Here is a 23,255-nt window from a genome sequence, read left to right as displayed (position 1 = left end):
CTGTTTACGCAGTGTGGGTTGGTGTGTATGTTGTGTGTCTGTTTCATACGCTCAGTGTACAATCCGTATAAAATATGCACATTCATTCTGCGCCTGCAGAATATATAGATCCATTTCAAATGTTAATTTCTCAAAATACGCAAGTCGATTTTCCCAAAAGAATTTCAGTGCACCAATTGAAGCTAAAAGGTAGGTGCCTGCCAAAAGTTAGGAACATCGAAACCGCCAATTTAGAGCTATTTGGACTGGATTTAATTTTTCCTATGCGAAAACCCCATATTAAAAACTGTTCAAAACACAATCAAAGTAAAAAAATAATTGGACTATGAATGAAGCCTTTAATATAGAAATCTGAAATGTTCACAGGCGGCTGTCTCAAGATTTTACTCGGGTATATTTTCAGGTTTTTTCATGCAAGCTTTCGAAAGTTATTGGGAAAAGTTATTAGCGCAAAGGCATAATATATATAATAGCACTATTGTTATTACTATTTCCCCCATTCTACTAATGAGGACGTAAACCGTGGCCCTCCTCACTCCAAACTTCTCCTGCCACGTTTGCATAAAATCTTGATTTCTTTTCTGGAGCTCTGTCCTAAAGCCTGAATTCAAAGGTAAAGTGGCTCATTATGAGTTTGCCAGTCAGGAAATAGGCACCTTTCTGGACCGTCTAACTCCAAGTCTGCGGTAGCGGCTGTGATCTACCGGCAGCCCTGACCTGCTGGTAGTTCACTAGTTCAGGCCCCTACTGGCAGATAATTGCTGCAATCACCGGCACCAGTGTTACTGGTGCCGGTGATTGCAGCATCCCCATCCCATGGAGTCCTATCGGACTCTATGGGAATGGGGATTTACCGGCATCTCTGCCACCCATAATATCCCAGTAATACCGGGATATCTGGCAGTGGCGGAGACACCTCCAGAGTTACTGGCGGGATACCGGTGGGCTTTTAATGAGCCCCAAAGACACCAAAGCTGGCCCTTCTTTACATTAGCCTCATATTACAGACTATTGTAGTGAGCACCCTGTTAACCCCTATTTGGACTGTACTGATATCCTTCATACTGGCTCTATGGATTGCCAATTGGGCTTTGCAAGGTCCAAAATGCAGCAGACATATTGGTAGCTGGTCTAGAAAAAAAGGTTAGATGTTACTTTTTTCCAAGATGTCTGCTGTCTCTGGGGCAGAGCAGGATCACATTCAAACTCATGTACCTTAACTAAACATGCCTGTGAGGAAATGTTCTTCCTCTGATCTTCACCATAAAATGTTTACCCTGTATGCCACAACAGAATCTTCAGTCCTAGGACTGTCTCATGCTCACAGCCGCTACCTCCAGGCTTTTGAGTCCGGTGACTGGCTCTTCTGTTAGTCCCCAATGCTTTAGAACCTGCTTTTTTCACACTGCATCCTCCAACTCCAGATCTTATTATTATTCTTTGCACAACTTTGAATCCTCTTTTATTGGCCTGCGCTGTGTTACAGCCATTTCAGTTGGAATTGTGCCTATAGACAAATTAGGCTTGGAGAACACGATACATTTGTAACGGGGAGTTAGGTTTTAGTTAGTCGCGTATCACCTGCATTATACAACGTTTTACGCTTTTTCGTTGTTGAGAGATTACCTTTTTTTGTTAGTGTCCTTCCATTTTCCATTGAATTACTTTGTATTCTCTGAAGTGATTGTAAGCTTAATTGTTCTATATACATATTTACAAAAAATATATAACTGTAATTTTGATGATCGCTAATGTAGTTCCGAAATCGTTTGCCAGCAGAAATACTGACCACTACAATGCAGGTCACGTTTAAATTCACCATCTAAACAGTTTGCTAAATTCAGTGACCATATTTTTGTTCAATGGAACCATGGTGCAAATGGTGCCAGTCCGGCTGCCATGGCAGATAGAATATACACATTAGAATAACCTACTTGGAGGAAATGTTTAGAGGAAATGCATCCTCGTCCCTTGCACTAGTAGGGGAAAAGAGCTACAATTCTTTGTGTAATCACTCACTTCCCAATGACACTTCACTCCCAAGCCTAAAACTCTCCAAATGCAGTAATGATGCCCCAAACCTTTGAAGTGATGGGGTTGGGACTGTGACCATGATCCAGCGACCCTGTGTTAACTTGTTACCCATGGGCCTTCACTTCGATTCCAAGCTAGGGGGTTGCCTGTCGCTGTCACAATTTTCCAGTTTGCCCTATTTTTTCAAGGCTTCCAGTTAATATTATCTGAAAGTATTAGGAAAAAACACTCTTGTTGTCCGTGACCGAATAACAAATATTTCCAACGGGTTTGTAATATCAGTCTGTAACTTAAACGTGTGTTAAATATGAATTCAATGATCATGTTTTTCAGGAATAAGCAGTTTCCTTGTTTCAAGATATGTTGGACTGTAGTTGGGTTCAAATTATGCTTTTTTGTTTGCAAATAATATAATGTACAATATAATTTATAATAATGTAAGTAAAGAATGTAACAATGTATATGCAAACATTTTGATTAAACCATGTACCATATGCTATTTTGTCAGATCACTTAAATGATGGTTGCATACAAGCGTTTTATGTATTCATTTGTCATACATATAGCAGAATGTTTGTTTAAAATTGATCTGTTAATTGCTTGGCAGGGACCAACACTTGTACACAACTGATCCCCTGTATAATGTGGAAGACAGGACCATAGTCACTGAAACACAAGTAATTCGGGAAACACTGTGGTAAGTATAAACAGCTTAAAACACTTTCAAAGGATGTTTAACATCAAGATATATAGGGAGCTTCAATTCTTGTACTTGTGTTGGCGAAATCGGTTTTCTAACTAATGTAAAATGTTTTCTTGTGACTTATAATGGGGTGCCCTCAGTGCTTTTGATAAGATTTTGAGGTGGGAGTTTTTACTCCCTATTTTTAATCTTTCAGAGTAAATGCAATTTCAACGGAGTAAAGATGAGTTTTCTCCTTCGTAAGAAAGTAAAATGTATGTGTCATCCAGACGACGCATGCAAAAAGTTAACTCTATGGAAACATTCTGACGTGATAGCGGTCTACAAACTGACAGAAAAGCTGGTTTTTCTCACAATTAATACATGAAGCACAAAGTGCAGTAGCACAAGCACCCTCTAACCAGTGGAAAAGATGAGAACTAACACTCTGAGCTTCCCTAGCATGTAACAAATCTCATGGTCAAATTCTGGCTGGGCAATTAGTCCTGCACCTTAGTCCTGCACCCTTCAGAGGCCAGTAAATTATTCACTGAGGCAATAATAATCACAGTGCTTAGAAGTTGAAGGAAGACTGCATGAACCACTAGATACATTTCAATAATTGTCTGGATTACCTTTACTGGGACATGTCTTGCTTAGTTTTATTCCAATTACAAATGTAACCATCATCTTTGTTTGTTTTGTCACAGCGCTTGCATAGGTCGGAGAGTCACGGTTTGAATGTTTGCATTGTAGTCTTGAAGTTCTGAAAGAGGCTGTGAAACCTGTGATTGGTGTAATGGCAATCACTCAAACTTGAGTAAGGACCCTGCTGCTGTTCATTTACATTCATTTACAATGTGGTGAATGGCACATTTAGAGTGCCATCCACCACATTGGCTCCGAGTTAAGATTGGCGGATATTTAAACTAGACATTCCATACTCACCCATGCCTCAGATAAGTTTTTGAGGTGAGAGTATTTTACACACTTTTTATAATTAGAGTGTACATTAAATTGTAAGAGTAAAAGTGGTTTGCCTGCAAAAGAGTGCACAATGTATGTGACAGGCAACCAAAACATGAATAAACTTGAAAATGAATAGAACACATTAGAACGAAAACAGTTATATAGCAAAGATGTCTGGCTTCAAACAATGCATTATATTTGTGGAAAGGCTCCTCCTACACACTAATGCGTATGAACACACCGTATAGATGCAGCCTGGTGATAAATGCACACTACGCCGGAACTAAAAAAATACTTTAGTGCAGTGCAAGCATGGAGTATTAACTAAAAAAAGTAATTTTCTTTGTTAAAAATGATACTTCCCAATTGTTACTAAGTTTTCACTTTTATTTTTGACGCAACCCTAAAAAGGAAGCAATAAATATTCATGCATACTTCTCTCAATGAGCATCTACCTAAATAACACAGCAGAGCTTAAACAAAAGTAACCATTTGTTATCTCACTGTCTGCTGTGAAAAGCTTGTTGCACACACTTAAGAGAGCAAATGTCTTGTTTTCAGACCGCTTCCCGAAGGGCCTGCGATTTTTTTCCAAGCAGATAACAATCAAGATGATCAGGTTTCTGTCAAGTCACCTGCCCTCTGCACGGAAAGATCAAATTGGTCATATTTGCAAGATTTGAATGTGTAAATAGGCCTCATGCGACACTTATCTGGAGGCCTCAGCGCCCTTTTCTAACTTACTGGAAGAGTTTGCTGGACTAAAATTATTTAGTACAGTCTTCATTTGGCAACCAAAATGTGGTTGTGATGGGTGCAATGTATGAGAGACGGAGATGAAATCTAACTGCTCGCCCTTCAGTAGAGGATCTTAGTCTGTGTATTGTGCATTCCTGACTAAATCCCTTCCTTTAGTGAAACCTCAAGATCAGAATTGGGAAATGAAATTTGTATGTACTACCTGTGCCTGGGACTGCAGTATTCTAGTGACTAGGCCCTGTAACTTGCCATGTTTAAACAGTTTTGTTTGCTTATGCGAGACAGACACTGTAGGATGCACTGCACATGTCTTTGCAATGAAAGCCTTTTGTTTAGCTTGATGGAATGCTCGCTTTCTCATCTCTCGCTTCTGATGCGTTTCCCTTCTTGCATATGCAAGCAGGATCTAGGCTCTCACTTTCCTAAGAAAAGTGGCACAGGGTAGCGGAAGTTGTCACATCGCGAATGCTCTCGCTTGCCTCAAAGTGTATGGGAATCTTTAATGAGTGTAGGCATCTTGGCTGAGTTACAACAGGGTGATCTCACAGACTACACTGGCTTACATGAAAGAACGCAACTGGTGTCAAAGGCTGATATAATGAAGATTCGTTCTTTGCAAGCAGGATGAATTTACTGTGCAACCATGTTGGTACCACCGCTTACATTAGAAAGCATGTGACTTGGTGGGTATAAAGGCTGGGGTGGCCGGCAGGAAGGGGACGCTTTGTGTCTCATGTTGTCATTGGGTCTGTGCTGCCACTGCCTTCTACTAATAAAGTGTTCACCAATCCACCAGAGTCGCGAGTGATCCTTTCTTACTCTGCAATATTGGTGCCGTTAGACATCGCATTCCCACTGCTCTGAGGCCAGTCCCGGGGGCCAGTCGATGCACTTCCCAGTGATCCCTGTGGGCCCAAGAGAGATGATTTTGTTAGAGGGGTGAACTGGCCAGAGCGCCCGGAAGCCTGTGGAGGGTGGCCAGAGCAGGGGCGGAAGAAAGAGCCAACCGTAAAATCGTGGATTGGTGAACAGAGGAAATAGTGTCGGTGTACTGTCATGTCTTGTATGGTGGGATCGTAAATGGGGGTTGATTTTTTTCTCTCTGGAATCTAGAAACCGAAATTGAAAAATCTGGAATCTGGTGTGATTACCCGATGATACAAGTGCCTCTTTCAGACTTTGTCTCGCTTACGTTCTCCTCCCTTTCCTGATTTTACTCTTAATTCTTCACTTTTTCCCTCTGACTTGTCTTCCTATTTTTCTATTTAAGTGGCTACTCTTCATGCTGCTATTGTTCCTTCTGTGTCTACTTCTTCTTTCCTCCTTTAGTTAAGTCATCTTTTCTCCCGATAACTACTTCTGACACTTTGCTTTTATTAACACGTGCACACCCTACAGCTGCTCCTTCTGACCCAATCCCTTCTTCACTCATACCTAAGGTCCATCCTTCCTTTGCATCTTATCTTACCTTTTTTTAATACATCTCTTCTTTCTTCTATTTTTCCTTCTTCATTTAAGCATACTTCTATTCTTCCTATCTTGAAAAGGCCTTCTCTCTATCCTTCACTTCTTTCTAATTTCAGGCCGATTTCTCTTTTCCTTGTCTTTCTAAACTTCTAGAACGTCTTGTTTATTCCAAGGTTTCCTCCTTTATTTCTCACAATTCTATTCTTCCTTGTTATCGATCTGGTTTTTATTCTAATGCACTCTACTGAAACTGCTCTTCCCTCAGTATGTGATTCGCTGTTGTCTGCACGCTACTCAAAACATTTTTCTCTTTTAATTTAACTTGATTTCTCTGCTGCTTTTGATACAGTGGATCATGCTTTGCTTTTGTCTTCCCTTTCATCTTTTAGGTTCTCTGGATCTGTTCTATACTTTTGTTCTTATTTGTCTAATCGTACCTACCCGATATAGTTGCCTAGGAAATCTACTGACACTGTCTCTCTCCTTCACGGTGTTCCTCAAGGTTCTGTTTTGGGTCCTTTTCCCTTCTCTCTTCTCACTTCTCCTCTTGCTTCTTGGATTGTCTCATCACTTTTATGCTGATGACATTCAGCTGTTACTTTCTTTTTCATCTTTCACTCACTCCATCCACAATACTTTGACATCTTGTCTTTTGGTAATTAAATCATGGATGACTGATAATTTTCTTGTTCTGAATTCTGCTCAGACCAAAGTTCTCTTTTTTCCTGGATGTCCCAGGAGGTGAGGCTGCTACCCGATAGTCCCCCTGGGAGTGGTACTCAGCGGGAGGATCTCATGGTGCGGAGGAGGGCCTCCGCTCTGGGAGCAGGGACGACTATCCAGGGAGAATGCGGTAGACACCACTCCAACCCCCCAGCTACCCAAACCTTGCCTTGTCACCCCATATATATGTGTCATGTAACCAAAATCAAAAATATTCAGACGAGGAAGAATCTAGTCAACCCAAGGGAGGAATATAGGACAGGTACTGTGACGAGGAGGAAATGCAGAGGCATGAAGAGCACTCCTCGAACCACTAGTGAACATTCTAGTGGTTTCCGAATTCCTATTGGTCAAGTCACATTCAAAATAGAAGAGGGAAAACAGGAAGGGAAGAGCAGCCCTCCTGAGCGGAACCGCAAGTTTTGGGGAACGCTCAAGCAGCCACTGAATCGAAGAACTTGCCGACAAGTTTACCAAGCGGGCAGCAATGTCCTCGATTGGTCCAGGGCGAGAACCATGCGGGCAGGTGAAGACGTGCATATTGTTGGCCACCAAATGCTGCAGAGCCGCCCCAGCATCCGAAAAGGCAAGGGAAACTGTGAGAAGCCTGATCGGGAACACAGACCAGCCCAAGACCAAGCGGAGAGCGTCGGCAAGCCTCAGACAGGTACCAGGGTTGTTGGAATGTTTGGTGGAGCTATGAAATGGGGTAAAAACAACATTCTGCTCTGGGACCCACACCCACACGATTGGGTGTCAAGTCCACATTGGGGAGAAGTGTACAAAATCATAGAAGGCCAGGGGAAGGGAGTCATTCCCCCTGGCATTGTGAACTGTGAATTGTGAAGTAAGCCTGAGAAAAGGCCTTGGTGTTATGAACCATGAAGCAAGCCTCAGAATAGGCCAGCCAGGGGAAGGGAGACATTCCCCCTGGTGTTGTGAACTGTGAAAGTAAAAGCCAAGAGACTGTCAGAACAAAGCCAAGGAAGGTCAGGGAAAAGAAGTCATTCCCCTGGTATTGTGAAAACACTGAGAGCAAGATACCTGGAGAAGGAAGGCCTTCTCCAGGAACCCAATAGTGAAGAAACAATTATGAGCAATAAGGAATGCTGCTGGGACAAGAAGATCCATTACCTCTTTAGTTATAAGTGTAAGTGACAGAAGTAGGGTTTTGACACAGGACTGTGGACTCTTGATTTACATGGGCATCCTGACTGAATCCTTAGTATTTTAGTTGAGGTAGGGAGAAGCAGGTTTTCTCTTTATTTTGGATATAATAAATGTTTGTCAACAACCATGCCACCTGTATGTCAGTCTCCTCCTTCTGCACCCTTACACCTGCAAATACTATTCCTCCTCCTCCTCCTGCACCTGCTTCTATTTCTTTTCCTCGTTCATTTCTCTGCATCTCTTGCACTGCCCCGTAATCTGGGCCTTCATTTTGATACTGAACTTTCCTTTTCCTGAATCCTTAGTATTTTAGTTGAAGTAGTGAAACCCATGTTCGATTTAGGGAGAGGTACATTTTCTCTTTATTTCGGGTATAATGAAGGTTTCTGATGCTTGTTAATCTGCTTAGAATCACATGCTGTGCATATGGTCCGACATCCAGTGGTAACTGCAGAGGAGTATTGCATCCTGTCTTTCGGGGACCGAAAGGGGACGTCGGCATCGGCATGTCTGTAACACTATCCCTATTGTGACGTGTAGTGTACCCAAAATCCCTCACGTGCCGAGGTCCCTCAGATTGTTTTTTTCTGCCCAGATACTGGTCGCCCTTTAGCGGAGCTCTTCATAAGAGACCTTGTTAATTCCGACTTTGTCGATTATTTCCCCTGAAGTCACTTCGACAGCGATTCAACAACCTCGACGAAGACTACGGGAAGTTTCGACGGCGGTGGATTTCAGCGCCTAAGATCCAGCGGCTGAGCCATCCACGTGGCCGGGCCCTATGGCCGGCCTACAAAGTAGGGAGAGTGGAGTCGGGGTGGGCATATCTTTCGTTATGTCTTTCATCTTTCCCCTCTAGGTCTGGTCATCATTATTTATACCTTTCACTATGGAAAGGACACCATTTAAGTTCTGCCCTAAGTGTAGGGTCAGGTACCCGTGAAAAGACTAGCAAGGAACGTGTAATTCTTGTCTACCCTTGGATCACACCGAGAAGCGGTGTGCGGCTTGTAAGCTCCTTCGGCCTAAGACCCTTAAGGAGCACTGTGTAAAGCGGTGGGCCGTGTACGGTATGTCGCGGGCTGAACCCTCTTCCCCCACCGCCACACCCGCCGAAAGTGACGGGGCACTGATGATAACCAAACATCTGTATCGGATGTGATGGACCTGGTGGCGGACACTACTAGGTCCGCCACGCCCGTCCCCGACCCCTCAAGGCCCGACGTAAGTCTCGCTACAGGGACAACACCCGGCGACAGGGATGTACAAACACAACACTAAGCACACAACCCCACCGTCGAAAAAGGTGAAAGCGGCAACAGGACTGTCAAATTTCAGTGGTTTCTTCTGATCGGGTAGCCTTCCCCGCAACCGCTGCAGCGTCTTGCGACTGGGCACTCCAAAAACAAGGGCGCTACTTCTAAATCTGGTTTACACGCCGAAGCGCGGTCATTCGATGCTCCGGCACCCCTAAGGGCCTGGTAGGTCAGAAACCTACTACTAGGCCTTCTAGCCTTTCCACAGGCGAAAGATCTAACGCCAGCCCCTCTGTCACCGGAGTAGGCGGTAAATCTACCAATAGGCCTTCTGACCCATTGACTCAAGACGATTCAACGGAGATGGAAGAAAGTACTGCGAGGATCATTTAGGTGGTTGGGCTGGTACGTAAAACACTGTCGAAACGCATGGAGCGTGCCGCGGACAAGTCTAAAGACACGCCGTGGTGCCTTGATACTCGCCAAACCTACGAGGACAGTCGGGAGCCTCTGTCCAACACCCTCGGAGACAAATTTCGACGCCAAAGAGCGGAAGACAACGTTTTTCCACCTTTGGGCCCAAGGGAGAAGCTCGAAGGGTGCATGGACCGTCTTGAAAGCATTCTTGTTTTTTGAGCATCCTTCCCCAAAAAGATCTCGTGAAGACCCTCTTTTGAGATCAGCTTCACGTTTCCAGGAAAATCTGGTCTCTCAGCCCTCGGCATCTGTCCACCATGAAGATGTGAAGAAGACCCTTCCTTCCTACAGGACTACTCTGAGGACCAGGCTAATGCCATGGACAACTGGGATGAAACCCAGCAAGTGGAAACTGAGCCATGGACGCTCCCCACGCAAGATCAGGACACTGACATTCTATGCCTGGATTCTCCTCCGACTACCCCGGTTCTCCAGGCCTCGCTTGTAGATCAATGGCCTTCAACGCCATTTTAAGGAAGGCAGCAGAGCACTTTCAGATCTCCACCCAGGAGGGGGGTACCCGAACAAGACATTGTGGGGGACATTAACATGGAGAAACCCCCTTCAAGCCAAGCCATTCCCCTCCTAAACTCTAAGAGAAGATTGCCCCCCTCCCTGGTCACGCCACCTCAGACCCAGGCAGTGAACCCAAGGGTAGAAAAACTATTTCATCCAGCTCCCTCGGACCCTCAATATATTAAAGGCCACGCCACCAGGGGAGTTGCTATGTCTGGAAAAGACCCGGGGCTAAGCTGATGTCGGAACTGTTGGGACTGGGGGCTAGCTAGTCTTTTGGCTGTAACTCCTGAGATTATATCCGGGGCTACAACCAAAAGATCAGGGGCTATAGCCCCCTTAGCCCCCCCCTAGCAACGCCCCTGCACGCCACTACGACTCCTTGGTAGTCACTACCACCCGGAAACAGGCGGGGGTACCCCTTGCTACGGGGGAGGCACCTCCGGATAAGGAATTCAAAAGGTTGTCACCCCAGGTAAGTGTTACTTCGGCAGCTGCATACACCACACGCATAGCGAATAACACCACGCTGCTTGCAAGTTATGCAGACGCACAATGGAACCTTGTACAAGAAGATCTCCAGGAGGTTCCTGAACCCGCTATGTCCAGGCTTCTCACCATCATGGCCGGGGGCAGGCGGGTAAATCGGAACATAATCAAGAACACTCTGGACACTGCTGAAACAGCAGGCAGGTCTCTGGCTCAGGGCACTCTACTGAAGCGGCACGCTTGGCTTTGCAACTCAGTGTTCATGTCTGAAACACAGGCCGCTCTTATCAACAAACCCATAGAAGATACCAATCTCTTCGGGAAAGTGGTCGATGATGCCCTGTAGATGGCCAAAAAAGAGCATGAAACTCTAAGTCCTTGCAGCAAATAACTCAGAAGCCTTCCCCTAAAGGGGAGGCGGTTCTTGTCGGTCCTTTCGAGGGCAGGCCCATGCAGGTCAGAACAACTACAACACGGCAAACTGGAACTCTGGACAAACATTAGGAAGCCACGCCATCTACCCACCTAATAATAATAATTTAGCATTTATATAGCGCTAGGAACCCTCAGGTATCTGAGCGCTGCTTATTACCCATGGTGTGTGGTGCTCATTTATTAACCTCGAAAGGATGAAAGGCTGTGTTTGGCCCTGCCGTGATTCGAACCTGCGTCGGCAGGCTCTGCACGGATGTCAGTGAGCACTCTACTCGCTGTGCTATCTGAGCTAGGGGTCAACAACGCAGCAAAGACAGAGACAGAGGCCCCAACCCCAGAGGAGCCACAGCCTCTTGGCAGAAATGACCAACAGATCAAGGTCCCCTCCCATGTCACCCCGGTAGGGGGGCATTTAACATCGTTCCTCGCGGCATGGTAGTGGATAACTTCAGACCAGCGGGCTATAAAGACGGTCGCCCACGGGTACTGCGTGGAATTCTCCCGACCACCACAGTTCAGACCGCCACGCACACGATGCCTCTCGCTGGACCACCTGCAGATCCTGAATCAAGAGGTGGAAGTGCTGCTGGGAAAGGACACCATAGAAGCCGTCCCTATTCTTCAGGTAAACAAGGGTATTTATTCAGTGTACTTCCTTGTACCCAAAAAGGACCTCACCATGCGCCCTGTTCTAGTCCTGCGCCCAGCAAACAAATGTATAAAACCTCAAAAGTTTCATATGGTAACGCCACAGGAGGTGATCCCACTGCTGAAACAGGGGAACCACATGGCAACATTGGACATGAAAGATGCATACTTTCATATTTCATTGTTGCCAGCGCACAGGAAATATCTAAGGTTCACGATAGAGGACAGACATTACCAATTCAAGGTGCTCCCCTTCGGCATCGCCTCTGCGCCAAAGGTGTTTACAAAGGTCCTGGCCGTAGCGGCAGCACACCTGCGCAGACTGTCCGTCCCGGTTTACTCTTACCTCCACGACTGGCTCATAATAGGGGACTCTTACGACACATGCTTTTTGAACACCCAGAAGACTGTAGACCTTCTGTTCAGTCTGGGATTCTCTATCAACAAGAAAAAAAACAGTCTAGTCCCCAGTCAAGTAAAACAATTTCTTGGGGCTCTAATTCAGACAAAGGACAGCCTCGTCTTCCCCTCCAGCGAGAGGGTTCAGAACATGCTTTTTCAGATCCCTCAATATGTAGCCAGTCAGGAGGTGACGGTACGCAAAGCCATGCGCTTGCTATGTATGATGGTGTCATGCATTTACTTGGTTCCCCACGTGCGGCTGCGCATGTGTCCCATGCAAGAGTGGCTCAACAGCCAGTGGTGTCAGGCCAGCGGACAATGGGAAGATCTGGCTGTTGTCTCGCCAGCCCTCATTCTCTCTCTGCAGTGGTGGTCAAGGGAAAACCTCTTGAAGGGGAAAACCTTCACCACCCCCACAGTGGAAGCCACTCTGACGACAGACACATCTCTCACGGGCTGGGGGGCTCACCTGCTTCAGCAGACAGCTCATGGATTGTGGTCCCCACAAGTAGCATCCAACCATATAAATCTGTTAGAGCTATTAGTGGTGTTCAAGGCACTGAAAGCCTTTCAAACGCATCTACAAGGGAAGACTGTGCTGGTTCTGACAGACAGCACCAGGGCCATGTTTTACCTGAGCAAACAAGGGGGCACACACTCTCCCGGGCTATCCAAGCTGTCCCAAAACATTTGGATGTGGGCTCTCAGACACAAGATGTTTCTGTTGTCCCAAAATGTTCCAGGGACCTCAATCTTCTGGCAGACGTGCTCAGCAGAGATTTCCCACTGCCCATAGAATACGAATGGCGTCTGCACTATAAGGCATTGTGTCCAACGTCTTGGCAGAATGGGGCTTCCCAGAGCTTGACCTGTTCGCAACTCAGGAGAACGCCCAATGCCAAGACTACGCCTCCAGGTACCCCCAGAACCGCTCCAAGGGGAACGGACTCTGGATAACATGGTCAGGGAAATTTGTTTACGCTTTTCCCCTGACTCCCCTACTCAACAACATAGTGCACAAGATGTACCAGGAACCAGTCACCATGATATTGGTAGCCCCCATGTGGGCCCGCTCATCTAATGGAAATGTCGCTCTCCCCACCAGTAAAACGACCCTGCCTGTACAACATGTTGTCTCAGGGCAGGGGGCAAACCTACACCCATGCCCACAAACTCTGAACTTAGCGGCCTGGCTCCTGAGGTCGTAGAGTTTGGACACCTTCAGCTCCCTCAGAGGTGCATGGACATACTCAGGGAAGCTAGGAAACCTAACACATGCTATTGCTGTTCTAGCAAATGGAAACGTTTTGTCATCTGGTGTAATACCAAGGGCATCAATCCCATCGATTGCTCACCCACTCACATTGTGCTGTACCTAACTCATTTGTTAGACGCAGGTTTGGTATTCAATTCCCTAAAGGTTCATCTGGCGGCTCTCTCAGCCTACACCACGTCACAACAGAAAGTGTCATGGTGGAAAATACTGGTGATTAAAGCTTTATGGAAGGGGTTTAAGAGGATCCCTCCTCCCATTTCTCACCCAGCTCCTGGATGGGATCCAAATGTGGTTTTAACCAGGCTCATGGGGATCTCCATTTAATCCAATGCATAAAGTAGGTCTAAAATACCTTACTTGCAAGACGGCCTTCCTAGTGGCTATCACTTCTGTTAGAAAGGTTAGCGAACTACAGGCCCTTTCTGTTCTAGACCCTTTTGTTACAGTCCACAGGGATAAGGTAGTTCTGCGCACGTATCCCATTTGCACCTAAATTTATCTCGAAGTTCCATGTGAACCAATCGATCGAACTACCCACTTTCTTCCAGAATCCCACTAGCATGCCAGAAAGAAGCCTACAAACACTAGATGTGCGCAGGGCAGTCATGTTTTTCCTCCTAGAAAGAACGAAACCACTGAGGAAGACAAACCACAGTTTTTTGTTTCAGTGGCAGCTGGTAGAGAAGGGGATCCTGTCTCTAAATCGGCTATCTCTAGGTGGATTGTCAAATGCATTACACTGTGTTTCTCTCTTGCTAAGAGAGAACTGCCCTTCAAGCCTAGAGCACACTCTACTCGGGGCACTGGGGCGTCCATAGCATTCATTGCAAATGTTCCCCTTGCATCTATTTGCAAAGCAGCGACCTGGAGTTCTTTACACACCTTTACAAAACACTATTGCCTAGACAATCATTCTCGATCTGATTCTCAGGTGAGACAAGCAGTATTGAGACATCTTTTCTCTACTGTTCCTTCTCACAACCCACCTCCAACTCCGGGTACTGCCCGCTAGTCTATGCACAGCATGTGATTCTAAGCAGATTAACAAGCATCAGAAGACATGCATTACTCACCGTAATAGCATTTCTGATTATTGTATCTGCTGAGATTTACATGCGCCCTCCCTACCTCCCCGCTCGGGGTGGAAGGAACAGACGTCTTACTACTTTCTCTCTTCATGTACTCACTCACAATAGCCTTGGGCTCCCTCATGGCAGATAAAATACAATCGGCGAGACCTCGGCGCATGAGGGATTTTGGGTACAGTACACCTCACGATAGGGATAGTGTTAGACACGCCTATGCCGACGTCGCCTTTCGGTCCCTGAAAGACAAGATGCAATACTACGCGGTTACCACCGGATGTCGGACTATATGCATAGCATGTGAATCTAAGCGGATACAATCATCAGAAATGATATTAGGTGAGTAATGCATGTCTTATACCAACCACCATGCCACCTGTATGCCAGTCTCCTCCTTCTGTACCCTTACGAATGGAGTCAGAAGTGGGATCTGACCTAGCTGATACAAACTGAGGGACCGTAAGATTCACTAATTTAAGTAACCAAGCCTCTATTCCATCTATGACCACTACAGAGTCTATTGAGTTTGATCTCGCCAGTAGTCGTGACATAACCACAGAGCCTGAAGAGACACCACTCATTCCTACTGACCTAGTCTTTGCAGCAGCCAAGGGCACGTACATCCGATTTGTTTTCAAATCTGGGCTCGCTTGGAAACCTGTGTAAGGAACTCATGGTGGCAACAGTAAAGACAGAAACAAGTGATCACAGTTCAAGGGTGTTTATTGAACTGCAAAAGTGGGTGAGATAAACGCCTAATCTAAACCTAAATCCAAGATGGGAGCACGCTTCGAGCATCAAATGAAAAATAAGGCAGTCCTTGTGGCATCTTGTCAAATCAAAAGGGCCTATACTAAAAAAAAAACTATTGCCAAACCTTACAACTACATACACAAGAGTGTGGGATAGGATTCATACGAAAGAAAGAAGTGTTCACAAATAATATGTCAGGATGTAGTAGTCTGGTCTCCCTTACCCACATTTTGAGCACAAGATAAGATGGCACCTTTGAGCACAGCACACTTATTGAGATTCCCCAGCACGAGACGACAGTTCTGTTCTCAACTTCTCAAGAACCTCTGTGACTAAGTCTCTTTTCATGCAAAAGTCTCTTGCCTTCGAGGTTCGGAAAATAACAAACCAAAAAGTTACTTTCATACGGTAGTTAGGGTGATAATGGCTCACCCTTGGTTCTCCCTCTTCTGGGCACAGACCCTTCTCTATTCGCAGCCTCCCTCCGCCAGGTTCACTATGGCTCTTGTTCGCTCGTTTTCTCCTTTTCCCATTCACCAGTCTTTGGATGACGACTTTTCACCCCAGGATCCCCCTCTGCCGGGCTCAGACCCCTTCTCGACTGTTTGCTTCTATTCAGTACACTTGTACCTTTTACCTTTCACAAATCTTATTGTCTTTTTAAACAATGAACTGTTGACTTCCCGTCGTCGGGTTCACACTTGCCACATGTACAGTTCTTTCTCCTTTTCTATCGAACAGGATTCGTCTCCCGTAGCTTTCAATAGTTTGCCAGTTAGTCTTTCAATTGTACAGAAGCTTTTACTAGACCCCTTTATGACCACTTTAACCGTTCCCTTGCGGCCCTTCTAAGGCCTACTTCCATTTAAATGTAGTTGGGATGATGGCTTCTCGCCCCTGGATACCCCTCTGCTGGGCTCGGACCCCTCTCAAATGGTTGCCTTCTTCTGCCGGGTTCACTACAGCCTTTTCACTTAATTTTGCTTACAAAAATCTTAATGTCTTTTACCCAGTTCTACGTGGACATCCCTCTGCTGGGTTCACCTTTTGTCAAAACACTGTTTCCTGGGATGTTAGACTTCGCCCTTCTTTATTGGCATCCCTCGGCCGGGTTCACTCTTGCCATTTCCTCTCTTGATGTGGGATTCACTTCCCTTACGTTTTCAATGGATTTGTCGGTCAAAGTCTTTCGATTGTACAGGGATTTAGCTTCGACCCCTGTATTACCACCTTGACCGTTCCTTTGCGGCCTTTCCAAGGCCTTCTGTTATTAGCAGTTTCAACAAATGCGGGATTAACCAGAGTCTCTCAAGTAAGCACCCATGTGGTGCCGGATCCCTTTGCAGCTGGTCTTCCCTTTATTCTAACAGTTCTTTGAATTTCCCTTAAGTTGCTACTTTGCGGTTTTCGTTCAACACAGTTCGGTTCTTATCGGTTCTCTCCTCTTGACTCACCGGCTGTGATGAACCGCTTGGCTTTTCAGAATATCTGGAGTAAAGGCCGGTACCAAGGTAGTAGGCACCTCCCTCGGTCCTGCTTATCAGCGTAGGTACGCTCCGTGTACCGTTGACATCTGCTGCAACACGCTTGAGCTATAGTCCACGGTTTTACGATTCCCTCTGCACAGGTTTTGCGGGTCTGGGTCGGAAAAGGGCAAGGTCGTGTCTTTCCTTGTCAGCCTTCTGATATTCGCCGCCTTTCTCCTCCTCTTGAACTGCCGTGCCTGGATAGCCATCTCGTCGTAAGGTCTGCACTGCTCGTTTTGCGCTCTTGTGCTCCACCTTTTATCCCTGTGGGGGAAGGGAAATTGCCGTCAGGTGTGTGTGATTCTAGTTAAATGCCTGACTCTGCCTGGCCCTTTGGTTGGGACATTTCAGGTAAACAGTTTTAGCATTTGTCGATTTGTCACAATCTAAGGAAGTGTTTGGTTTGGAAGAGGAGGGTGGTAGAGTTCCTGATTATCCCACGGGGTAGGATGGAAAAAAGGTGTTATACAGGATTATAGCCCTCGTACTAGGGGGTTGGGTAAATTCAGAAGAGTGAGATTGGTAGGGGTTGTGGAATTAACAGTGACCTGAACAAGGGGGATTGTGGGAATGGTAGTGTGTTGTCAACGCAGTATATTGGGGTTCGGGGAAAGAATAATCAAAGGGATGTGAAGAAGAATGACTGGGAATTTTCATGTAGGAAACAGGGAAACAGCGATTCTGGGGAATGTGGTTTCTAAGTGCAACAAGGGGTCTAAAGGATTCACCAGATGCAGAGGGTGCCTTCTCGAAAAGGAGGTTCATTGGGTGGAATGGAGGTTGAGTTGATACAGCCCTTAAAAGCCTTGAGGACCTAGTCTTCCTCGTCCCTTTCTCCTGTATAGTACTGCGTCTCACCTGAGGCATTCCCCAGAGCATACCCAGGTGATCCTCCCTCGTCCACCACCAGGTTTGAGATCTGAGAGTGCCAGCCCTTTCCTGGCCACCTGAATAAGGGATTCTCAAAGTCTGTTGGGGAGAATACCCTGAGGTTTCTCACACATGGGTTTGATATAATGGCTGTGGTGGTGGGCCCAGACTATAGAGGAGATATTAAAATCCTGCTTCAGAACAGCAGCAAACATGCTTTTCATATAAAAACCAAGGAGAAGATTGCTCAGTGAATTCTAGGAGTTTGGGGAATAATGCACTCTCTAGAAGTGCCAGAGTTAGATTCCACAGAGAGAAGGGCTAAAGGCTTCGGGGAAGCTTACCCAGACCCAAGTCCAGAGCTACCCAAACCATGTTGCAGAGGGAGAAGCTGAGATCATCCCAGATATAGCATTCGCACAACGCAATGATCCCATGTTGGCTGAAGTTTTTTTAGTCATCCCTGAGGAAAAGGGCAGAAAAAAAGATTGTCCATTTGATTCCTTAAAACAGTGATTGTTATACAGAGGAGACACCACCAATGAGTGATTCACTCGATCCCAAATAGTAGTCCGCAGGAGCCTGCACAGGTTTTTTTTTTTTAGAAATTGCCCACACCCATCTAATTTCTGGACATTTGGGAATTGCTAAAACTCAGGGACAAGTAGCAAGTCGGTTCTATTGGCAAGGGATATGCACAGACATTAAAAAAGTTATCATGACATGCTCCTTGTGTCAAAATACAGCTTCACATAACCCTCCTCCATTACCTTTACAACATCTTCTAATCATAGACGTCCCCTTCTCCTGATTGACTATTGTGGGACCTTTAATACCTTTAAAAACTCAGGAATAAGTATATCCTAGTTATACTAGACTATGCCACACGTTATCCTGAAGGCCTTTCCTATGCAAAGTGACACCTTGCACCAAATTCTAAAACATCTCGCCCCTTTTTATCATGGGTAGGCTTCCCCCAAGCAGATACTGACAGACCAATGAACTTTCTTCATGAGCAAAATTATGGCGGAGGTCAAACAGATCCTTCAAATTTAGACTTTCAGGACCTCAGTCTACCATCCTCAGACAGATGGCCTGGTTGGGCATTTTAATAAAACGCTCAAGGGTGTTCTCAAGAAATTAGTGGAAGCTGATGGAAAGAATTGGGATATGATGGTCCCTTGGGCATTATTTGCAATCAAGAAGGTTCCCCAAGCGTCTGTCAGGTTCCATAGTAAATAGGTGGTAATTAAAGAATTATTATCCTTATGTTCTTTGTTTATTTCATTGTTAGGTTTAAAAACTAAATATAGTCCTTTCACTGTTAAAATGGTTGGGCCTTAACTTCCATATTCAGAGTACTGTAGATACCCCAAGCCAAGATGGAGGGCAGAGGCAGGAGTTCTGATTGGGTGGCAGGTTGACAATGGTGTGACTCCCAACATTCTAAACTGCCTTTCAATAGTTTAGTTTCCTGAGCTGGTCATGTTTCTGTTTATCTCCTATGTTTTGGGCCTTGGAAAACTCTTAAGAAAATATCTTCAACACTAAAAGAAAAAGAAACCACTCATTCAAGTTACATCTACTCTAAAGAAATTAATTTTCCCTGTGGAAGAAAATTCTGAGAGGTCTTCTAAAGCAAAAAAATAAGCTAAGTACTTTTTATGTAATTAATCTAAATGAACTGCCAAAGTTAGCCTTATCTTCTGTTATTTTCTCCTCTGAAGTGCAAGGATTAAAAGACGTCGTGTTGTGAAGCCAGTGTTTTTACATGGCAAACTCATTCATCAGAGATTAAGTCATGAAAACATGATATTTAAAGGCTATTAAAGTTAATGACTGTACAGGCAACCTTGTTTTTTAAAAGCAGCACCAAGAAGGATATTTATTTTTGAGCCAAGGTATTTTTAACAAATAGGAAAATATATAAGACTTGTTTACCATATTATATGAGGAATCTTCCAAATGCATCTCATTACATGCAAAGACGTTTTTGAGGAATAACTTTACTTTAAAACTGCACTCAACATTAAATGGTATTTCCTTTGGTTGTTGAACTATTTCCATAAAGAGAGGTAAATGAAATGGAATGAACTGATTAAGGAAATAGTATCATTTTAAGGAAAACAAAAGATTATTTCTGTGTTTTCAACTATTTTTTCAAGTGTGCTTCATTCAAAAGACTCATCTTCTTAAGACATTCTGGAGTTTGGGTTCACAGTTTTATTGACATTGTTTGGAAACACATTTTCTTTTCTTCAAGTTCATTTATTTCCACAAGGAACCTCCATCAGTTTAGTCACTTGTAATGACATTCAGTTCATTGGTTTTCAGCAGCACAGTTATGAAACATGACCACCAAAGTTTGCTTTTAGGGTAAAAGAGTTGGAGTTATTTCAAAACTAAAAAAAATATATAGAAATAATTATCATCCTCTGGGCTTTTTGCAGAGGGTATTCAGGTAGGATTGTTGATATTCATAAAATAATAGTTGTTTAGTTTTGTAATATTATTTAATGCTTAACAATTTTCATTCATGCAGAGACCGGATGAAGATAGAAGATCCAGTGTCTGATTTGTTATTTTATCCACTTTTCCCCCTTCCCCCCAGGGGTGTCTAGTACTCAGCTGTTCAGTTTAGTTGTGAGCTAGACATCTTAGTGGGATCGTGGGACTCAGCAGCTCCTGCGTTGGATGTGGATATTACCAGCCTGACAGCGTCCCTCAGATTTTCACACTTTGAACTGCTTTATGGGCATGATCCCAGAGATGTCATAGACGTACTAAGGGAAACCTGGGAAGAGAGGGAGGACGCTATCCTACCGTTGTCCCAAACTGCACAGCTGTTGGACAGAAGGTCCTGGTGCTGCTGCCCACCTCTGAACAGAAAATGCTGTCTCACTGGCACAGGCCTTATGAAATATTCAAAAAGACTGGCCCTTGTAACTATCGCGTCTCCCAACCCGATAGAAGGCTTAAGACTCAGATATACCACATTAATCTCTTAAGAGTGGAATGAGGACCCAGTGGAATCCTCCTCTGTGGTAATGGTCAGTCTCTTGTCAAAAGAGGCCGAAGGGTTCTATTTAGTACAAGTAGACCTTGCACCATCCCAACAACAAGACATCCAAGAACTTTTAGGGGCATCGCAGTCTACCTCTCCATGATCTTACCAAGGGTGATTGGCAGGTGCCATTGAATCTGGAGGACAAAGAACAAACCGCATTCTCCACCCCTAGAGGACTATTTAATTTTAAGGTCCCTTCATTCGGGCTCCATGGCACTCCCGCCACTTTCCAGAGGTTGGACCAGATTTTGCGGCTCTATTGCAGTTTTTGCAGCTCTTTTCTGGACAATATTGTCATTCATAGCATAGCCTGGGAAGAGCATATGTACCATCTATACGAAGTTACCAGAGCCTTAAAATGAGCTGGCCTAACCGCAAACCCTAAGAAATGCCACTTGGCCCAATCAGCAGTTAAGTACTTGGGTATAGTACAAGTACTGAGACGAGGAAGAGTCTAGTCTACCCAAGGGAGGAATATAGGACTGGTACGGAGACGAGGAGGCAATGTGAAGGCATGAAGAGCACACCTCGAACCACTTGTGAACATTCTAGTGGTTCTCGAATTCCTATTGGTGAAGTCACATTTAAAATAGAAGAGGGAAAACAGGAAGCGAAGAGCAGCCCTCCTGAAAGAAACTGCAAGCGTGGTGAACACTTGAGCCTCCACCAAATCTAAGGACTTGCGGACAGGTTTACCGAGCGGTCAGAGGCGTCCTCGAATGGTCCACCGTGGAAGGACCATCCGCTCAAGCAGAATAGCAGAGGTCCACACCGGAGAAACCCGGGAACTCTGCAGGCAGGTGAAGATGCGCATGCTGTTGGCTACCAAACTACAGAGCTGCCGCAGCATCCGAAATGGCAAGGGCAGCCGTGAGGAGCCCGAAGGGGGGCACAGACCAGCCCAAGACCAACCAGAGCGTGTTGGCAAGCCCCATACAGGTACCAGGGTTGCTGGGACGCTTGGTGGGGCTATGAAAAGTGGTGAAAGCAACAAAGTTCGGGTCTGAGACCCACAACCACAAGAAGGAAAGTTTCAGTCATCTTCATAGTCTCAGTACTTGGCAGGTTAGTGAACCAGGTCTGCCACACTATCAGCAGAGAATTCTATGGGTCTGGGACCCACACAAACAAGACTGGGAGTCAAGTCTACGTTGGGGGGGGGGAGTGTACAAAATCATAGAAAGAAGCCAGGGCAAGCGAGACATACTCCCTGGCATTGTGAACTGTGCCAAGCCTGAGAAAAGGGCACGGGAAGGGAGACATTCCTCCTGGAGTTGTGAACTGTGACATAAACCCGAGAAAAGGCGAGGGGAAAGGAGATATTCCCCCTGGTGTTGTGAACTGTGAAAGTAAAAGCCAAGAGTGTGTCAGAACAAAGCCAAGGAAAGTCAGGTGACAGTCATTCCCTGGCATTGTGAAAACACTGAGCGCAAGATACCTGGAGAAGGGAGACATTGTCCAGGAACCCAATAGTGAAGAAACAGCTATGAGCAATACAGAATGTTGTTTGAAATTGAACTTTACCTTTTGAGTTTGAACTGAGAACTTCACTGCTGTACAATCGGGAACTTTGTTTTGTGCCTTGGAAAGGGATTGAGACCTGGGGAAGAGAGTCATTCCCCCAGGTAAAGATCCCACTTTTGAATTGGGACTGTGATCCATTGTCCAGAAGAAGGGAGCCATTCCTCTGGACCAAAAAGATCCATTGCCTCTTTAATTTAATTTTAAGTGTAAGGGAGAGAATTGGGGTTTTGACACAGGACGGTGGGCGCGGTGAAGCCGGGAACACAGACCATCCCAAGACCAACCAGAGAGCGTCTGCAAGCCCCAGACAGGTACCAGCGTTGTTGGAATGTTTGGTGGAGCTATGAAATGGGCTAGAAACAACAGTCTGCTCTTCGACCTACACCCACACGATTGGCAGTCAAGCCCACATTGGGTCAAGTGTACAAAATCATAGTAGGGCAGGGAAAGGGAGTCATTCTCCCTGGCATTGTGAACTCTGAAGTAAGCCTGAGAAAAGGCCTGGGGAAGGGAGACTAAATACCCCCTCCGTTTAAACTGGAACGTTACCTTTTTGAGTTTGAACTGAGAGCTTTACTGCTTTACAATCTGGAATGTTGTTTTGTGCATTGGAAAGGGATTGAGACCTGCGAAGGGAGTCCTTCCCCCAGTTAAAGATTCCACCTGAATTGGAACTGTGATCCATTATTCAGAGGAAGGGAGCCATTCTTCTGGACCAAGAAGATCCATTACCTCTTTAGTTATAAGTGTAAGTGACAGAAGTAGGGTTTTGACACAGGACTGTGGACTCTTGATTTACATGGGCATCCTGACTGAATCCTTAGTATTTTAGTTGGGGTAGGGAGAGGTAGGCTTTCTCTTTATTTTGGATATAATACATTTTTTGTCAACAACCATGCCACATGTGTGTCAGTCTCCTCCTTCTGCACCCTTACACCTGCAAATACTATTCCTCCTCCTTCTAATGCACCTGCTTCTATTTCTTTTCCTCATTCTTTTCTCCCCATCTCGTGCAGTGCCCCGTAATCTGGGCCTTCATTTTGATACTGAAATTTCCTTTTCCTATTATATTTTTCTACTCTCACATTCTTGACGGTTTCATCTCTTTAATATCCGTAAGGCAAGGC

The 23,255-nt window shown here is 45.3% G+C and overlaps 1 protein-coding gene across 1 annotated transcript in view; it reads left to right on the top strand.

The window, feature by feature from the left end:
• TUBGCP5 (tubulin gamma complex component 5) overlaps nucleotides 1-23,255 on the top strand; it is a 1,250,274-nt gene that overhangs the window by 355,454 nt on the left and 871,565 nt on the right. Inside the window, exon 8 of the mRNA XM_069636613.1 lies at nucleotides 2,642-2,731. Within this exon, the coding sequence (XP_069492714.1) occupies nucleotides 2,642-2,731 (90 nt within the window). The remainder of the gene's footprint in view (nucleotides 1-2,641; nucleotides 2,732-23,255) is intronic.

The sequence above is a fragment of the Ambystoma mexicanum genome, chromosome 7p, assembly GCF_040938575.1.
Source record: "Ambystoma mexicanum isolate Mex_15411 chromosome 7p, UKY_AmexF1_1, whole genome shotgun sequence".
NCBI classification, from domain to species: domain Eukaryota; kingdom Metazoa; phylum Chordata; class Amphibia; order Caudata; family Ambystomatidae; genus Ambystoma; species Ambystoma mexicanum.
This window is presented reverse-complemented; position numbering and strand designations above follow the sequence as displayed.